Here is an 18,455-nt window from a genome sequence, read left to right on the forward strand (position 1 = left end):
CTAGACGAAGTCACAGGCTACCTGTATCCTAAAGATGGATATTGGCAGGCAAGCTTTCTAGAGATGGGGTTGCTCAAAGTTGCTGTTAAAAAAATAAGGCTAGATAGATTTACAGGGATGTCAAACTGGCGGTCCGCAGGTAGATGCACCACACACAGGCCACGCTCACCCCAGCTCCACAAAGGGGAGGGGAAACATCCCGAAATGTCACGTGACGGTAACATGATGCCGGGAGTTTGACACCCGTGAGCTAGAATTTCAGTCTGGGTCACTAAATCGGGTCAATTTCAATTCTGTCCACAAAAGGGCCACATTCACTCTGTTGCAAAATAATCAGCTGAAGGAATCGCACACATGACATCTGCTTCCTGGCAGGGACAATAAAATTCACAGGAAACAAAAAGCTCATCTTCCAAGAATGAAGCTATAAATTAATAACCAATCACAACCTCCACAGAAACTCTATGAAGATACCATGAGATAGGGTTCATCCCTACAAGATGGTGGGGAGGAAGGGTAAGCGCCACCAGAACCATCTCTAAAATTGAGGTTCCTATCCCCTTCCCGATCCGTTCTTTTTCTAAAATAAAAATAACATAAAGCTTCACATATCTATCTCTGGCTTGCTTCATTGGACACAGCAAAGGATCGATTGCTCAAATAATTTACCATAGTTTCCTTCCTGTGCCAAGTTGGCTCACGTTGAATTTCAGGAAATCAGGATTTCAAGATGGTTATCAAACATGTCCATTAGACTGCCTGCCACTTGTTTTAATCATTAATCTATTCTTTAATTTGAAAGAGACATTCTGCCTCTTCAGCAGATCTTTTGATATGATACAAGAAGTCATACTGAAGCTCTTTTGAACTTGCAAAGAATCCCTTAAGGCAGGGGCACATGACTATGGTCCCTTTAAAAATCTGTGGACTTCAACTCTTAGAATTCCTGCTGTCTCAGGAATTTTGGGAGTTGAAGTCCATAGATTATAAAAAGCCTTAGTCATCCACCTCTGTCTTAAGGGAGTAATAATGTGGCATCTATTTATTTGATCGTAACTATCTTGCTACAACAGCATTTTCTATCTCAGTTGCCATAAACTTGCCGAGTTCCACCCAGAGAACTATTTAGATCAATGTTCCCAAATCTGAAATTTTATTTTTAAGGGATCTTTTGAAAAGATAATTTCCTTTCTATAAATCTAAGGACACAGCTGCCACCTATGTGGCAAGATAGCTAACTATTTGGCTTTGGACTAAGCAAGACTGAGTGGAAAATACGTTGACTTTATTTTAGGAATTAGGTTAGTCATCTATGCTTTTTTGTGTTTTTAAATCTGTGTATTAAATTTTTTCCCCCTTGTTTGACAGGCTCTGGGCTGGTGTGTAGAAGAAGCATAAAGCATCACTTGATAAACTTAAAAACTCTGGGCTGAAAGAAACTGTCTTGTACACAGGTAGTCCTCGGCTTACATACCATTCATTTAGTGATGAAAAATCTTATTTTCCAGCAACCAATCACATTGACTGCTGCAGTTGATATAATGCATGTGATCCCAAATAAGCCACTTGCTCTGGTTAATGAGCCATGCTCAAGTAGTCCTACACATATACAGATATTCCTCAACTTACAACCATTTGTTTAGTGACTGTCCAAAGTTACTGAAAAGAGTGACTCATGACTGTTTTTCACACTTAACAACCACTGAAATATCTCCATGGTCACATAATCAAAATTGGCAACTGGCATGCATTTATGATGGTTACACTGTCCTGGGGTCATGTATCACCTTTTGTGACCTTCTGACAAACAAAGTCAAGAGGAAGCCAGATTCCCTCAGGAAGTGACAACTTTGACAAGAAAGGTCATAGAATGGGGCAAAACTCACTTAATAATTGTTTTGCTTAGCAACAGAAATGTTTGGCTCAATTGTGGTCATAAATCGAGGACTACCTGTACAAAATTATTTGTCTCTGGCAACCGTTACCCCACACAAAACATACAGCAATGGGACGTAGTAAGCAGGAAAATAGAAAGAGCTGACTATCCAAACCAATTTAAGGTTATTTTATTTTTCACAAAATACCAAACATCCTTGGATTTAAGTGAGAACCCCCTCTTCCCCTCGGCAAATGCACCCACCCACGCACACACACACACATATCACCCCTGTGCCCTCACCCCACCCCACCCCAAAGTCTGGCAAGTTGTTTCAGTCTGTCGATGGGTTGAACTCTTGTCCTTCGTGCTCGGCAGGATCGGAGGTGGGTTCCGATCATGTGTAGAGATCAAAATCAATCCGCCTGGAATTGTAGAACTGGCCCTCGGAATTATCCGCCTTCCGGCAGTAAACCCCATCAGGGAAATAGCCTTGGGATACCCAGTCCTGAAGAGACAGAAAAAAGAATTTGAAAGAGAAGAGAGAAGGATGGCAGGGAAAAGAAGGAAAGGAAAGAAAACAGAGAGAAGTTCCCTGAGGATGGGGCTCCAGCACGAGTTGGGAAAGCTCAGAAGACTAAGCCTCTGGTCCCGGGGGCTGATCCAAATATTATCCTGGGACTCATCTATTCATCTTCATTCATGAAAGAAAACAGAACCATCTGGCACAGAATCTCACAGAAGAGGCAACCAAAGTTGAACGCTTAACTGGCAGCATTAATAAAAGGGCCATTCCGAAATGCACTCAGCCAATATGGTATCTGATAGGACTATATTAGAAGAAATCAAACTGTATTAATTGCACATGTTTTGCTAATAAGGGAGTAGAAGATCATTTATCATCGAATCTGGTATTGCAAGGAAACTGAATGCTGCACATCATTTCTGATTCTGGTTTTAACAGTTTTATTGAGTTATAAAATGCTGTAAAATACACATTACAAAAATAAATAGAAAAGCAATTGGCGGAGGGGAAGGGGGAAGAGAAGTGAAGAAAGATAAGGAAAATAGAAAAAGAAGCATTGACTTCCGACTCTATTTCAGTAAAATAAGGCATTAACATCAAACCACAACTTTTTGCTTTTTCATAATAATTATGAACAAGCCATTTCTGTAAAAATCTATCAATCTACTCGGTAAAACCCCAAATCAAAATTTCATTGTTTTCCACATCAAGAACGAAGTTCGGAAGTGGTCAGATTCCTACTAGGGACGAATGGTTGCAGACGTTGACGCAGCTGGCTGAAATGGCAAAATTGACTACTTTGGTTAAAGAAAAGAACATGTAAATACTTTTGTTTCCACACATCATTTCTGATTCTATATTCAAGACTGCGCAATATGCTGCCCTTGGTTTAGGTTAGTTAATCTAAAGTCTAATAAAAGAATCATCATTCACAGGATGTCAGGAAAAGAACAGATACTAAAAGATGCACATTGGGTATGTTAGCATGGATTTGGGGGCAGTGATGCTATATCAATCAAAACTAATTCTCAAGCACCATCCTCACAGGAAATGAATTGTCCAGGAAAAAAATTCTGTCCAAGGAAATAAATTATAACCAATATAGCAATATGTGTCATGTGATTAAAAATCCCTCTGATGCAATCTGCCTAGGAACAAGCTTTCCTTCTCACTATTGGCCAAAACAAGGTGCACCAACAGAAACCTCCTTCCATCAGTACAGATAGTCCTCAACTTACTGCCACAATTGAGCCCAACATTTCTGTTAAGTGAGAAATTTGTTAAATGAGTTCTAGCCCATTTTACGACTTTTCTCGCCACGTTTGTTAAGTGAATCACTGCAGTGGCTGAATGACTAACATGGTTGTTAAGTGAATCTGGCTTCTCCATTGACTTTGCTTGTCAGAAGGTCGCAAAAGGGGATCACATGACCCCGGGACAATGCAACTGTCATACATGTGAGTCAGTTGCCAAGTGACTGGATTTTGAAAACACCTGATCATGGGGTCATTAGTCACTTTTTTTCAGTTCTGTTGTAACTTTGAACAGTCACTATGTGAACTGTTGAAAGCCAAGGACTACCAGTATTCAACGTAAGCCAGGATGTATATACAACTAGCCGATAACCTGGCATTGCCCGGGTATTTATTTATAGGGGGGAAATGTCCAGACCAAAAATAATTTCTAATGTTGGATTTTCCTCCAAGAGGGGAGCCTCCTTGTGGAGTACTGTGAAGCCGTTGCCATGGCAACTCCACTGCGCTGGACAGTAGAAGCCATTTTATAGCAGTACAATAGAAGACATTTTAAGGCACAACATGCTGTATCTTAACAGAACACACACACACCCCCGAGGGGTGTTAATGGTGCCTTACCCCCACAGAATTTGTCTCCAGAGACTACGTCATCTGTGTACCAAGTTTGGTTGAAATTGCTCGAGGAGTTCCAAAGTTATGTTGGAACATACACACACACACACAGCGCCATTTTTGTATATGTAGATTGCAAAATCAAACAACCAGCAACACTAAATAGACGGCCATCAAAATGAATAGAATTGCATTTTTTTAAAAGTCACTCAGGAAAAAAGAAAGATAAATGAAATATTGGAGAAGGGAAAAGGATATCTGTACCAACGAGGGAAAAAGAACATTATTAGGATAATGAATAGATAAGAGAGAAATGGACACAAAATGAGGAAGCGAACAAGAAGTTCATCTGCCCTCTTTTGGCCTCTTACCTGCATCTGAGAGCTGCTGAAAGGTCCGTAAAGTTCAGACGTGTTTGTGTTTTCCCACTTATATTCCCACATCACCTCAGAGAGTGTGTCGTCAGTCTCCCCACGTGCCTGACTTCCTGTTGTTGGAGAATAAGCATATATGTCAGAAGAATTTTTCTTAAACTCCCTAATAAAAGACGCCTCACCCCCACTCCCCCCACTTCCCAATAGAACATCATGTAGTTAAGGCAGCTATTCTCAACCTTGGGAACTTTTAAGACGTGTGGATTTCAACTCCCAGAAAGCTCCAGCAAGCATGGCTGGCTTGGAGCTTCTGGGACTTGAACTCCACACTTCTTAAAGTCCCCAAGGTTGACAAATATTGAGTTAAGGATTGTTGAGCATGTTAAGATGAGGGCAGGGGTGGGTTCCAGATGCTGCTATTGCCAGTTTGCTCAGGGACATGCTGTGCACGCGCTCGATGCGCGCTATGCGGGCATTTGCAGTACGTTAAAAAATGCTTCTGCGCACGTGCAGAAACTAAAAACAAGATGGCGCCGCCTATGGAGCCACCAAAAGAACCAGTTTGGGGGCGTAGCAGGCCAGATTACTACCTATCCAACCGAACTGGTGCAAACCGGTAGGAAGCCACCTCTGGATGAGGGGTTGTTTATTTCAAGGCTTCCCCAAATAAGCTCTTGACACACAGCTTTGCAAGTTTGAGAGGGATTTCCTCCTGAACCCTGACATAGTGAAAAACACCCCAACAAGTGATCCTTCGCCCGCTAGGATAAAATTCAGCAAACCGTTCTTGACTGTATGTTTCCAATCCTGGAACACTGTAGCCCTCAGTTCCCCAAGCACACTCACCTGCTGATGTCTTCTCTCCTAGTTTGGCTTCGTCGATTTCCTCAGCGAACATGTCGAGTTCTGGTTCACCAGAGGAAGGTGCCGCAGGAGGGTGCTGCAATGCCCGGAGTCTCACGGCCAGCTTCTCCCGGGTTTCCTGATAGATCTCATAGACGCCTCGCGCCACCATTTGGTCAGCCAGCCCTGACAGCTGTTCCAGCTGCTCTTTCCGCTCAGGTGACCCTGGCTTCTGGGGGTCATCTTCCTCAGCTGGATCAGCTTCATCTACTTTGAGGCGGGTCCAGGGCTTCCGCTGACGTCCACTACTTCTCTGGCCACCCTTGTCTCCAAACCTTTGAATGGCTCTAGCTACTGTCTCACCAGGTAACATTAGGTCTACCATCCTTTCCAGGAGTTCCTTCTTCTCCAGAGGTGTTCGGCCCACCTCAAGATCTTCATCGTCTTCATCTTCTTCGTCGTTATCTGCAGAAACAAGTAGTTTCTTCTGACCGGGAGGCTGTTCCTTTATCTTGACCTGGTAAACAGAAAAGGATAAATTAGGTAAAATAAAAGTGATGCATTATGGATTAAAATGGATTTTAGGTTCAAAACAAGAACGTAAATGGCTGATCTATCCTTGCAATCATTTCCAATTTTTGCAAGCCCACTTTCCACCAATATTGGTCTCAATTTTATTGGTGGAGGGGTACTATGTAGGGGAATTCTGGGAATTGAAGTCCACACATCTTAAAGTTGCCAAGGTTGAGAAACATTGGCTTAAACTGATAATCATTATGGAGTGGATGGCAGAAAATTATATGGCTTGTTCATGTTATTTCCTTTTACACTCCTGAAACTCGCCTACATTTACTTCAAATAATGTATATGCACACTTTTTCCATAGCAGCAGTGAGACTTTAGCAGCAGGAGGAAAATCAAGCTATATAAACACACACCGGTGGTATCCCTACTGGTTTGCAAATGTGAACGCATGCGCTTAGCCTTCCATGCATGTGCTTTTGGCTAAAAAAGGGCCTAAATGGGATGCCATAGATCCAGGGCCGGTGGGCGGGACCACTCACGATTTCCGCTACCGGTTCAAGCGAACTGGTCTGAACTGATCGAATACCACCACCCCCTCTCTCTCTGCATGTGTGTGTATGTATGTATGTATGAATGCATGTATGTATATGTAGGTAGGGAGGGAGGGGGGAAGGAGGGAGGGATAGAGAGAATACGTTGTCTTCCCTTCAAATGTACCTGAAAAGACTTACCCAATCTATGTTGTCCAACCAATTGTCCCGAATCATTGCCTCTTTTTTCAAGAAATAGTTGCCTTCTGAATCAAAATGACCTTCCTCCATCTCCTCTTGCAAATTGAAAGGGGTGATCCGGATACCATCTTCATAGTCAATAGTGGCAGATTCCTGCCCTAAAAAGATAAAAGTAAGGAGATTACCATATTTTTCAGAGTATAAGACGCACCTTTTTTCCTCAAAAAAGAGGCTGAAAATCTGGGTGTGTCTTATACATTGAATACAGCATCTTTTGCCTCCCGAAGCCCCACCCCTTCAAAAAATGGCTGTGCATACCCTAATGGAGCCTTTCAGAGAGCTCCTGGGGGCTGGGGAGAAATGAGCAAACAATGGACTGTTTTTTGTCCCCCCGAGCCCCCAGCAGCAATCCATAAGGCTATGCATGCAATTTTTTTGACAAAACTTGCTCCTGTTTTTGCGAAAACAGGCCACTTTCTGTACATTTTTTGGGGGGAGGCACCCACCAGGGGCACTGAAAGCCCCCAACCGAGGTTATTCATGCCTTTTATTTGAGAAAAACATGGGCCCCTTTTTGTGAAAAATGGGCTGTTTTTTGGGAAGTTTGCAGATTGCAACAATTTCCTCCCCCTCTTTCCGAAAGCTCTTTAGTTAGCGTGAGTTAGATGAGAATTATATTGATCAAGTGCTGTGCCAGCAGAAACAAATCTTAGGTACTGCAGTTTGTCAGCAATTTCCTTCTCCAGCACATGGATAAATACACCTGGAAACCCTCCCTATCTACTTTCTCTCTCTCTCTCTCTCTCTCTCTCTCTCCCTACCAACTGTATTGCTCCCTCTCTCTTTATCCCTCTATCTATCTATCTACCTACCTACACACTCTCTCTCCCTACCTACCTACTCTATTTCTCTCCCCCTCTCTGTCCCTCTATCTACCTACCTAACTATTCTATCTCCCTACGTACCTACTGTATTCCCCTCTCTATCCCTCTATCTAGCTACCTACTCTCCCTTCTTCCTTCCCTATTGTATTTCTCCCTCCCTCTCTAATCCTCTACCTACCTACCTACCTACCTACCTACCTACCTACCTACCTACCTACCTACCTACCTACCTACCTACGTACTTCTCTCCCTACCTACTGTATTTCTCTCACTCTCTATCCCTCTACCTACCTACCTACCTACCTACTCTCTCTCTCCCTACCTATTGTATTTCTCTCTCCCCACCTACCTACTCTTTCCGCCCTACCTACCTACTGTATATCTCTCTCTATCCCTCTATCTACCTACTCACTCTCTATCCCTACCTACCTACTGTATTTCTCTCTCTTGCCCTCTACCTACTCTTTCCTCCATAACTACGTACTGTATTTCTCTCTCTATCCCTCTATCTACCCACCTAGTCTCTCTCCGCCCTCCCTCCCTACTGTATTTCTCTCTATCCCTCTACCTACCTACCCGCCAACTCCCCCTATCTACCTACTGTATTTCTCTCACTCTCTATCCCTCTACCTACCTACCTACCTACTCCTTCTCTACCTACCTACTGTATTTCTCTGCCCCTCTCCCCACCTACCTACCCTCTCTCCCTATCTACCTACTATATTTCTCTCTCCCCCTCTACCTCCCTCCTTCCTCCTCCCTCCCTACTGTATTTCTTTCTCTCGCTATCCTCTATCTACCTACCTACCTACTCTCTCCCCCCCTACATACCATATTTCTCTCACCCCCCTCTACCTACCTACCTACCTACCTACTCACTCTCCTCGCTACCTACCATATTTCTCTCTTTCTCTCTCCCTCTTTCTACCTTCCTATTCTACCTACTGTATTTCACTCTATCCCTCTATCTATCTACCTACCTACTCTCTATCCCTATCTACCTACCTACTGTATTTCTCTCTCTATCCCTGTGTCTACCTACCTACACTCTCTCTCCCTACCTACCTACTGTATTTCTCTTTCCCTCCCTCTATCTACCTACCTACACTCTCTCTCCCTACCTACCTACTGTATTTCTCTCTATCCCTCTATCTACCTACCTACACTCTCTCTTCCTACCTACCTACTGTATTTCTCTCTCTATCCCTCTACCTACCCACCTAGTCTCTCTCCTCCCTCCCTACCTACTGTATTTCTTTCTCTCTCTATCCTCTATCTACCTACCTACTCTCTCTCCCCCTACCTACCATATTTCTCTCACCACCCTCTACCTACCTACCTACCTACCTACCTACTCTCTCTCCCTACCTACCTACTGTATTTCTCTCTCTATCCCTCACATACCTACACTCTCTCCCTACCCACCTACCTACTGTATTTCTCTCTCTCCCTCCCTCTACCTACCTACCTACCCTCTCCTCTCTACCTACCTACTGTATCTCTCTATCCCTCTACCTACCTACCTACCCACTCTCTCCCTACCTACCTACTGTATTTCTCTCTCCGCCCTCCCTACCTACTGTATTTCTCTCTATCCCTCTACCTACCTACTTACCTACTCTCTATCCCTCTCCCTACCTACCCACCTACTGTATTTCTTTCACTCTCTATCCATCCATCTACCTACCTACCTACCTACCTACCTACCTACCTACTCTCTCTCCCTACCTACCTACTGTATTTCTTTCTCTCCCCCTCTACCTCCCTCCTCCCTACCTGCTGTATTTCTTTCTCTCTCTATCCTCTATCTACCTACCTACCTACTCTCTCTCCCCCTACCTACCATATTTCTCACCCCCTTTCTACCTACCTACTCTCCCTACCTATCTACCTACTGTATTTCTCTCTCTATCCCTGTATCTACCTACCTACCTACACTCTCTCTCTACCTACCTACTGTATTTCTCGCTCCCTCCCTCTACCTACCTACCTACCCTCACTCCTCCCTACCTACCTATTGCATTGTTCTCTCTCCCTCTATCTACCTACCTACCTCCTCTCTCCCTACCTACCTACTGCATTTCTCTCTCTATCCCTCTACCTACCTACTTACCTACTCTCTCTCTCTCCCTACCTACCTACTGTATTTCTCTCTCTATCCCTCTCCCTACCTACTTACCTACTCTCTCTCTCTCCCTACCTACCTACTGTATTTCTCTCTCTATCCCTCTCCCTACCTACTTACCTACTCTCTCTCTCTCCCTACCTACCTACTGTATTTCTTTCACTCTCTATCCCTCTACCTACCTATCTACCTACCTACTCTCTCTCTCCCTACCTACCTACTGTATTTCTCTCCCCCTCTCCCCACCTAGCTACTGTATTTCTGTCTCTCCCCCTCTACCTCCCTCCTCCCTCCTCCCTCCCTACTGTATTTCTTTCTCTCTCTATCCTCTCTCCACCTACCTACCTACTCTCTCTCCCCCTACCTACGTACTATATTTCTCTCACCCCTCTACCTACCTACCTACCTACCTACCTACCTACCTACCTACCTACCTACCTACCTACCTAGTCACTCTCCTCCCTATCTACTGTATTTCTTTCTCTTTCTAACCCTCTATCTACCTACCTATTCTCTCCTTCCTACCTACTGTATTTCTCTCTCTATCCCTTTATCTACCTACCTACCTACCTACCTACCTACCTACCTACCTACCTACTGTTTCTCTCTCCCTACCTACGGAATTTCTCTCACCCCCCCGCTATCTACCTACCTACTCTCTCCTCCCTACCTACCTACTGTATTTCTCTCCCCCTCTCCCCACCTAGCTACTGTATTTCTGTCTCTCTCTATCCTCTATCTACCTACCTACCTACTCTCTCTCCCCCTACCTACATACTATATTTCTCTCACCCCTCTACCTACCTACCTACCTAGTCACTCTCCTCCCTATCTACTGTATTTCTTTCTCTTTCTAACCCTCTATCTACCTACCTATTCTCTCCTCCCTACCTACCGTATTTCTCTCTCTATCCCTTTATCTACCTAGCTACCTAGCTACCTACTGTTTCTCTCTCCCTACCTATGGAATTTCTCTCACCACCACCCCCGCTATCTATCTACCTACTCTCTCCTCCCTACCTAACTAATGTATTTCTCTATCCCTCTATCTATCTACCTACCCCCTCTCTATCCCTACCTACCTACTAGATTTCTCTCTCTCTCTCCCCCTATCTACCTATCTACTCTTTCCCCCCTACTTACCTACTGTATTTCTCTCTATCCCTCTACCTACCTACCCACTCTCTCCCTACCTACCTACTGTATTTCTCTCTCTATCCCTCTACCTACCCACCTAGTCTCTCTCCGCCCTCCCTACCTACTGTATTTCTCTCTATCCCTCTACCTACCTACTTATCTACTCTCTATCTCTCTCCCTCCCTCCCTATCTACTGTATTTTTTTCACTCTCTATCCATCTACCTACCTACCTACTCTCTCTTTCTACCTATCTACTGTATTTCTCTCCCCTCCTCCCCACCTACCTACCCTCTCTCCCTCCCTACCTACTGTATTTCTTTCTCTCTCTATCCTCTATCTACCTACCTACCTACTCTCTCTCCCCTTACCTACCTACTATATTTCTCACCCCCTCTGCCTACCTACCTACTCACTCTCCTCCCTACCTACTGTATTTCTTTCTCTTTCTAACCCTCTATCCACCTACCTAGCTACTCTCTCCTTCCTACCTACCTACTGTATTTCTCTCTCTCTCCCTCTATCTACCTACCTACCTACCTACTCTTTCTCTCTCCCTACCTCTCTAAGGTATTTATCTCACCCCCCTCTATCTATCTACCTATCTACTCTCTCTCCCTACCTACCTAATGTATCTCTCTCTCTATCCCTCTATCTACCTACCCCCTCTCTATCTCTACCTAACTACTATATTTCTCTATATATATATACCTAACTACCTACTCTCTTTCCTCCCTAGTTACCTACTGTGTTTCTCTCTCTATCCATCTATCTACCTACTTACTCACTATCTCTACACCTACCTACTGTATTTCTCTCCCTCCCCCTCTACCTACCTACTCTCTCTCCTCCCTCCCTCCCTCCCTACCTCTATCCCTCTATCTACCTACTCACTCTCTATCCCTACCTACCTACTGTATTTCTCTCTCTCTCCTTCTACCTACTCTTTCCTCCGTAACTGCGTACTGTATTTCTCTCTATCCCTCTATCTACCTACCCACCTAGTCTCTCCCCACTCCCTACCTACTGTATTTCTCTCTATCCCTCTACCTATCTACCTACGATCTCTCTCTCCCTACCTTCCTACTGTATTTCTTTCTCTCTCTATCCTCTATCTACCTACCTACTCCCTCTCCCCCTACCTACCATATTTCTCTCACCCCCCCTACCTACCTACCTACCTACCTACTTACTCTCCTCCCTACCTACTGTATTTCTCTCTTTCTCTCTCCCTCTTTCTACCTACCTAGTCTCTCCCTACCTACCTACTGTATTTCTCCCTCTACCTCCCTCCCTACTGTATTTCTTTCTCTCTCTATCCTCTATCTACCTACTTACTCCCTCTCCCCCTACCTACCATATTTCTCTCACCCCCCTCTACCTACCTACCTACCTACCTACCTACCTACCTACCTACCTACCTACTCTCCTCCCTACCTACTGTATTTCTCTCTCTCTCTCCCTTTCTACCTACCTAGTCTCTCCCTACCTACCTACTGTATTTCTCTCTCTATCCCTGTATCTACCTACCTACCTACACTCTCCCTCCCTCCCTCCCTACTGCATTTTTCTCTCTATCCCTCTACCTACCCACCTAGTCTCTCTCCTCCCTCCCTCCCTACTGTATTTCTTTCTCTCTCTATCCTCTATCTATCTACCTACTCTCTCCCCCTACCTACCATATTTCTCTCACCCCCCTCTACCTACCTACCTACTCTCTCTCCCTACCTACCTACTGTATTTCTCTCTCTATTCCTCACCTACCTACTCTCTCTCCCTACTTATCTACCTACTGTATTTCTCTCTCTATCCCTGTATCTACCTACCTACCTACACTCTCTCTCTACCTACCTACTGTATTTCTATCCCTCTATCTACCTCTTCCTATCTACCTACTGTATTTCTCTCTATTCTATCTATCTACCTACCTACTCTCTCTCCTCCCTCCCTCCCTACTGTATTTATCCCTCTCCCTACCTACCTACTCTCTCTCCCTACCTAATGTATTTCTTTCTCTCCTCTATCTACACTCTCTCTCTCCCCCTCTATCTCCCTACCTACCCCCTCTCTCCCTACCTACCTACTGTATTTCTCTCTCCCTCTACCTACTCTTTCCTCCGTAACTACGTACTGTATTTCTCTCTCTATCCCTCCATCTACCTACCCACCTATCTCTCCCCACTCCCTACCTACTGTATTTCTCTCTATCCCTCTACCTATCTACCTACGATCTCTCTCTCCCTACCTACCTACTGTATTTCTCTCACTCTCTATCCCTCTACCTGCCTGCCTGCCTGCCTGCCTGCCTACCTACCTACCTACCTACCTACTCTTTCTCTACCTACCTACTGCATTTCTCTCTCTCCCCCTCTACCTCCTCCCTCCCTACTGTATTTCTTTCTCTCTCTATCCTCTATCTACCTACCTACCTACTCTCTCCCCCCCACCTACCTACTAGATTTCTTTCACCCCCTCTATACCTACCTACTCACTCTCCTCCCTACCTACTGTATTTCTCTCTTTCTCTCTCCCTCTTTCTACCTACCTAGTCTCTCCCTACCTACCTACTGTATATCTCTCTCTATCCCTGTATCTACCTACCTACCTACACTCTCCCTACCTACCTACCTACTGCATTTCTCTCTATCCCTCTACCTACCCACCTAGTCTCTCTCCTCCCTCCCTACCTACTGTATTTCTTTCCCTCTCTATCCTCTATCTACCTACCTACTCTCTCTCCCCCTACCTACCATATTTCTCTCACCCCCTCTTTCTACCTACCTACTCTCTCTCCCCCTACCTACCATATTTCTCTCACCCCCTCTTTCTACCTACCTACTCTCTCTCCCCCTACCTACCATATTTCTCTCACCCCCTTTCTACCTACCTACTCTCTCTCCCTACCTACCTACTGTATTTCTCTCTATTCCTCACCTACCTACTCTCTCTCCCTACTTATCTATCTACTGTATTTCTCTCTCTATCCCTTTATCTACCTACCTACCTACACTCTCTCTCTCTACCTACCTACTGTATTTCTATCCCTCTATCTACCTCTCCCTATCTACCTACTGTATTTCTCTCTATCCCTCTAGCTATCTACCTACCTACTTTCTCTCCTCCCTCCCTACCTACTGTATTTATCCCTCTACCTACCTATCTACTCTCTCCCTACCTAATGTATTTCTCTCTCTCCTCTACCTATCTACTCTCTCTCTCTCTCTCTCCCCCTCTATCTACCTACCTACCTACTCCCTCTCTCCCTACCTACCTACTGTATTTCTCTCTCTATCCCTCTATCTACCTACCTACTTTTTTTAAAATTTGCCTCTTCAAAACCTTGGTGCGTCTTATACTACAGAAAATAGGGTAATTTCTGATTGACCTGACAAGAGCCAAGGTGGCGCAGTGGTTAAATGCAGCACTGCAGGCTACTGCTAGATCAGCAGGTCAGCGGTTCAAATCTCACCGGCTCAGGGTTGACTCAGCCTTCCATCCTTCCGAGGTGGGTAAAATGAGGACCCAGATTGTTGGGGGCAATATGCTGACTCTCTGTAAACCGCTTAGAGAGGCCTGAAAGGCCTATGAAGCGGTATATAAGTCTACTGCTATTGCTATTGCTATCAATAAAAATATTAATTAAACTTATTTTTTAACACTGTTAACAAACAGTAAATTATTGGAGTAGAAAGTGCAAATAAGAAACCTGCCCCCAAATTATCATTTTACTTCAATTATAAAGTCTGAAAACATTTTTCCTATTGAGATTGAAGATTATGTAATAGGTTATCACATAATTCAGAGTGTCTTAACTGTTGTCACTAAAACAATCCACAATCTTGGGGACTGACTTTTTTTTAACTGAGAGGAGAAACAATGTAGAAGTTCCAATTACTGAAATCTATAATCACTACAGCTCCCTACTTACCTTCCACATCATCTGATGCAAGGATATCATATTTACTACCCTGTCCTTCATCCTCCTCCTCATCTTCCTCATCGCTGTCCAATGAATGCTTCCCCTTAAAGCGGCTGCCTGGCCCTCCAATAGCAGGTTCCACCAGCTGTTCAAGACATGAAGTGAATTGTTCAGCATTTGAAGAATCTACAGTGTTTATGTGTTTTCCCCCAAGTGTCAAGTTAGAAAATTAACTAATTCTTCAAATTAGCAAATTACTCCCTGTAACTTTCTCTATTTTTTCTGAATAACTTGAGGCCCTTATAGGCAGTCCTCGACTTATGACCACAATTGAGCCCAACAGTTCTGTTGCTAAGTGAGGCAGTTAAGTGAGTTTTGTCCCCTTTTATGACTTCTGTTGACATAGTTGTTAAGTGAATCACTGCAGTTGTTACTTAGTAGCATAGCTGTTAAGTGAATGTGACTTCTCCATTGACTTTGCTTGAGAGAAGATTGCAAAAGATGATCACATGACCCCAGGATGTGGCAACCATCATATATATATATACCAGTTGCCAGATATACAAATTTTGATCATATGCCCATGGGGATGCTGTAATGGTCATAAGTGAGAAAAATAATATCATGTCATTTTTTTTCAGTGCTGTTGTAACTTCACAGGTCATTAAACAAGTGGTTGTAAGTCGAGGACTACCTGAATTTAAGTCTGTAGTTATTGACTTCAACTTTACTGTCCAGTATTTTTCAAATATGATAACTTTAGGATGTGTAGCCCAAAGCTGCTTTTTCAAGAGGCAACTGGACTTCCTTGTTTTTCTTTTAAGACATTTTGCTTCCGATCCAAGAAGCTTCTTCAGCTCAGCTGAAACATCTTCAAAAAACCTCCAAGAAAGTCCAGTTGCCTCATGAAAAAGCCAACTATGACCTGGTTGACTGAAAATTTCCACAGACATTTAGGAAGTGTGGACTTCACACATTTCAGAATACCCCAGATAGCATGAGAATTCTGAGAGTTGAAGTCCATCTATACCTTAAAGTTGCTAAATTGACAACCACTGTTATGAACAGTTCCCCTTAAGCTTTATTTTCTGGATCTCAGGTTAAATAATAGCTTTCCTCAACCTGGGTTCTATCAGGTGGTTTGTCCTACAATTTCTAGGAGCTCCTACCACTAGATTGACCAGCATTGATAGGAATTCTAACCAACAACAGGCAGAAGAGCTCAGATTAGGCAAAGGTGCTATAAAGCTTTATTTCACCTTCTTCTTTGGGGGAATCATCTCCTCTTCATCATCATCGCCTTGGTCTTCAAATGTGACTTTCCGTTTTGACATGATGACTCTGTAAAATACAACTTAGATCAACAGCAGAGAGAATTAAGAAACTCACACACAACTGACCACCTTCCAAAACATGAACTTGGCAATTCTGATAAGTTTCGTATCCAGCTTTACCAGAATGCTGGTTCCTCTATTGATAAGGACCTTATCATTACTATACACTACCCCTGGGGAAAGTTTGTAAACAAGCAGCTGTCAGCTCTGCATTTGCTACCCATTCCAGGGTAGATGCATACAATACATATTGCCTACCCTTTGGCATCAATGAAGTGATAGGTTAATATAACTGAAGAATATGATAAACTCTCAGAACCAAAACACTGCCCCCAAAAGCGCAATTTAAAACAATAACGCTTTTATTCCAAATAGCTGTCAGACACTCCCAAATGTTATAATAGAAATAATCCTGTATTCTGAACATCTCAGTTTGGAATTGGGAAAGTTTGTTAAAGGAATTGCAGAGGCAGAAAATTGCAGCTTCAACGAGTGTAACAAGACCAGTAACAAATGATGGGACAACTACTGCCTAGCAACAAGAAAGTTATAAGAAAGTTTGAAGTTAGAAGGACGCTTCCTTGTAATGTATGAAGAAGGAGGGTAAAGTACAAGAATCCAATCAAAAGAAATATGTGTCAAGCAACCAATGAATGATTTTTAGAATGCTAACTTTCTTAATCATAAGATTTGTATTTGTATTCATAGTTCGGGATCTTAACCCCTTTTACTGAAGTACAGGTAGTCCTCTATGACCACAACTGAAGCCAAAATATATTATTGTTAAGTAAGAATTTGTTAAGTGAGCTTTGCTCCATTTTATGACTTTTCTTCCCACAGTTGTTAAGTGAATCACTGCAGTTAATGTTAGTCACCCACTTGTTAAGTGAATCTGGCTTCCCCATGGACTTTGCTTGTCAGAAGATTGCAAAAAGTGATCTAATGACCCAGGATACTGCAACGGTTATAAGTAGGAACCAGTTGCTGCAAAGGTCATAACTGTGGAAAACAGGCATGTCACTTTTATCAGCACTGTTAACTTTGAACAGTCATTGAGTGAAGTGCTGTAAGACGAGGACTATCTGTTCGTCAATAAAAGTTTCTGCACCAGGCTAAACCCAGTTTGCAGACAACCATTCTCTACTTTCTTTGGTAGACAGAAAGATGAAAAACCATTATTTCCAAAAACCAGGGCTTTTGTTGCCATCTCTTAAAGTAAGTCTCCTTTTCTTCCTGAAGCATTACCAGCAGCACTACTCAGGTGACCCTGAGGAGAGATAAACCTCCAAGTGCTTCAATAACCCTCTAAAACAGTGGTTCCCAACCTGGGGCCCAGGCCCCACATAGGGGCAATTTGATTTTTAATGGGGGTAATATGAATCTTGTTTAAACCAAGTTAATGGCCTTTAAGGCTTCCTCCTCCATGTGAGTAGAGTTCACTTTTTGAGTAAAGTAAAAATTATATGGGTGGGGTGGGGTGGGGAGACCAGGATTTTAAAGATGCTTAGGAAGGGCATGGCCAAAAAAAGGTTTGGAACCACTGCTCCAAAAGAATGCAGATTACCAGCTGTCTGCCAGGAATATAAATTCTTCCATTCTCCACCATCCAGTCAGAACTGAAAAAACCTCTTGGATGAGAAGTGAAACATCTTCAAAAGATAAAAACTAAGTCCAGCCTCCTCCTGAAAAAGTACCTTTGGGACAACCATGGTCTGTGTGACTGAGAAGCTCTACAGACTTCACTTCCTGAACTTCACAACAATCTCCATTAATTTCAACCGAAGCCCACTCACTCCTTTCTCAATTGGGCATCCTGGAGAATTGGGTGTAAGGGACGTCTTTCGACCCCCACCCCCCACCCCAATAAAACAATTTTGCCCACACTTTCCTTCGGCCGATATGGAAGCCAAAGGGGGAATCCCCAGGATTTTTCTCGTGCATCTAATGAAGTTTGCCCCAAAGCAGCCACGTCTGAAGTCAACTCAGAAGGCGAACTGGACATTCATTTGGGAACCCCGGGAGCGCCCCATTCTTCTGACTCTCCAAGGGGGCCCCGCGAGACCCCTAAATTAGAAAAGGCGGATTTGCACCATCCCATCCCCGGAGAAACGACCCGGGCCGTACCTAGGCGGCTGCAACCACAGCACCCGAAGCCTCCCAGCAGCACTGCGCAGGAATCGACATCAGACTCCTGCTGCCATTAGAGCCGGATATGACGCCATAGCTAGAGACATTTTTCTTCTTTTTTTATCCCAACAACCCAACTTGGCGCACAGGAAGTGACATTATTTCTGGCAACCCGTGACTTCAACCG

General features: G+C 43.8%; 1 protein-coding gene across 2 annotated transcripts; it reads right to left on the minus strand.

Annotated features, from left to right (window-relative positions):
- Window positions 1-2,050: 2,050 nt before the first annotated feature.
- CD2BP2 (CD2 cytoplasmic tail binding protein 2) lies at window positions 2,051-18,381 on the minus strand. Of its 2 annotated transcripts, none has more exons than XM_014065082.2 (7): window positions 18,266-18,381; window positions 16,067-16,161; window positions 14,817-14,952; window positions 6,744-6,901; window positions 5,491-6,004; window positions 4,642-4,757; window positions 2,051-2,384 (listed from the first exon to the last, which is right to left on the minus strand). In XM_014065082.2, exons 2-7 carry the CDS (start codon window positions 16,139-16,141, stop codon window positions 2,274-2,276), a joined length of 1,110 nt encoding a protein of 369 aa, XP_013920557.1. In that variant the 5' UTR covers window positions 16,142-16,161; window positions 18,266-18,381; the 3' UTR covers window positions 2,051-2,273. The 2 variants fall into 2 exon arrangements, with proteins under 2 accessions (XP_013920557.1, XP_013920559.1); XM_014065084.2 differs by having other exon boundaries at window positions 16,067-16,148; window positions 18,266-18,373.
- Between the last annotated feature and the right edge of the window lie 74 nt (window positions 18,382-18,455).

This window comes from Thamnophis sirtalis, unplaced genomic scaffold (genome assembly GCF_051295495.1).
Source record: "Thamnophis sirtalis isolate CommonGarterSnake01/CBP01778 unplaced genomic scaffold, rThaSir2_p1.2 scaffold_4, whole genome shotgun sequence".
In the NCBI taxonomy this organism is placed as follows: domain Eukaryota; kingdom Metazoa; phylum Chordata; class Lepidosauria; order Squamata; family Natricidae; genus Thamnophis; species Thamnophis sirtalis.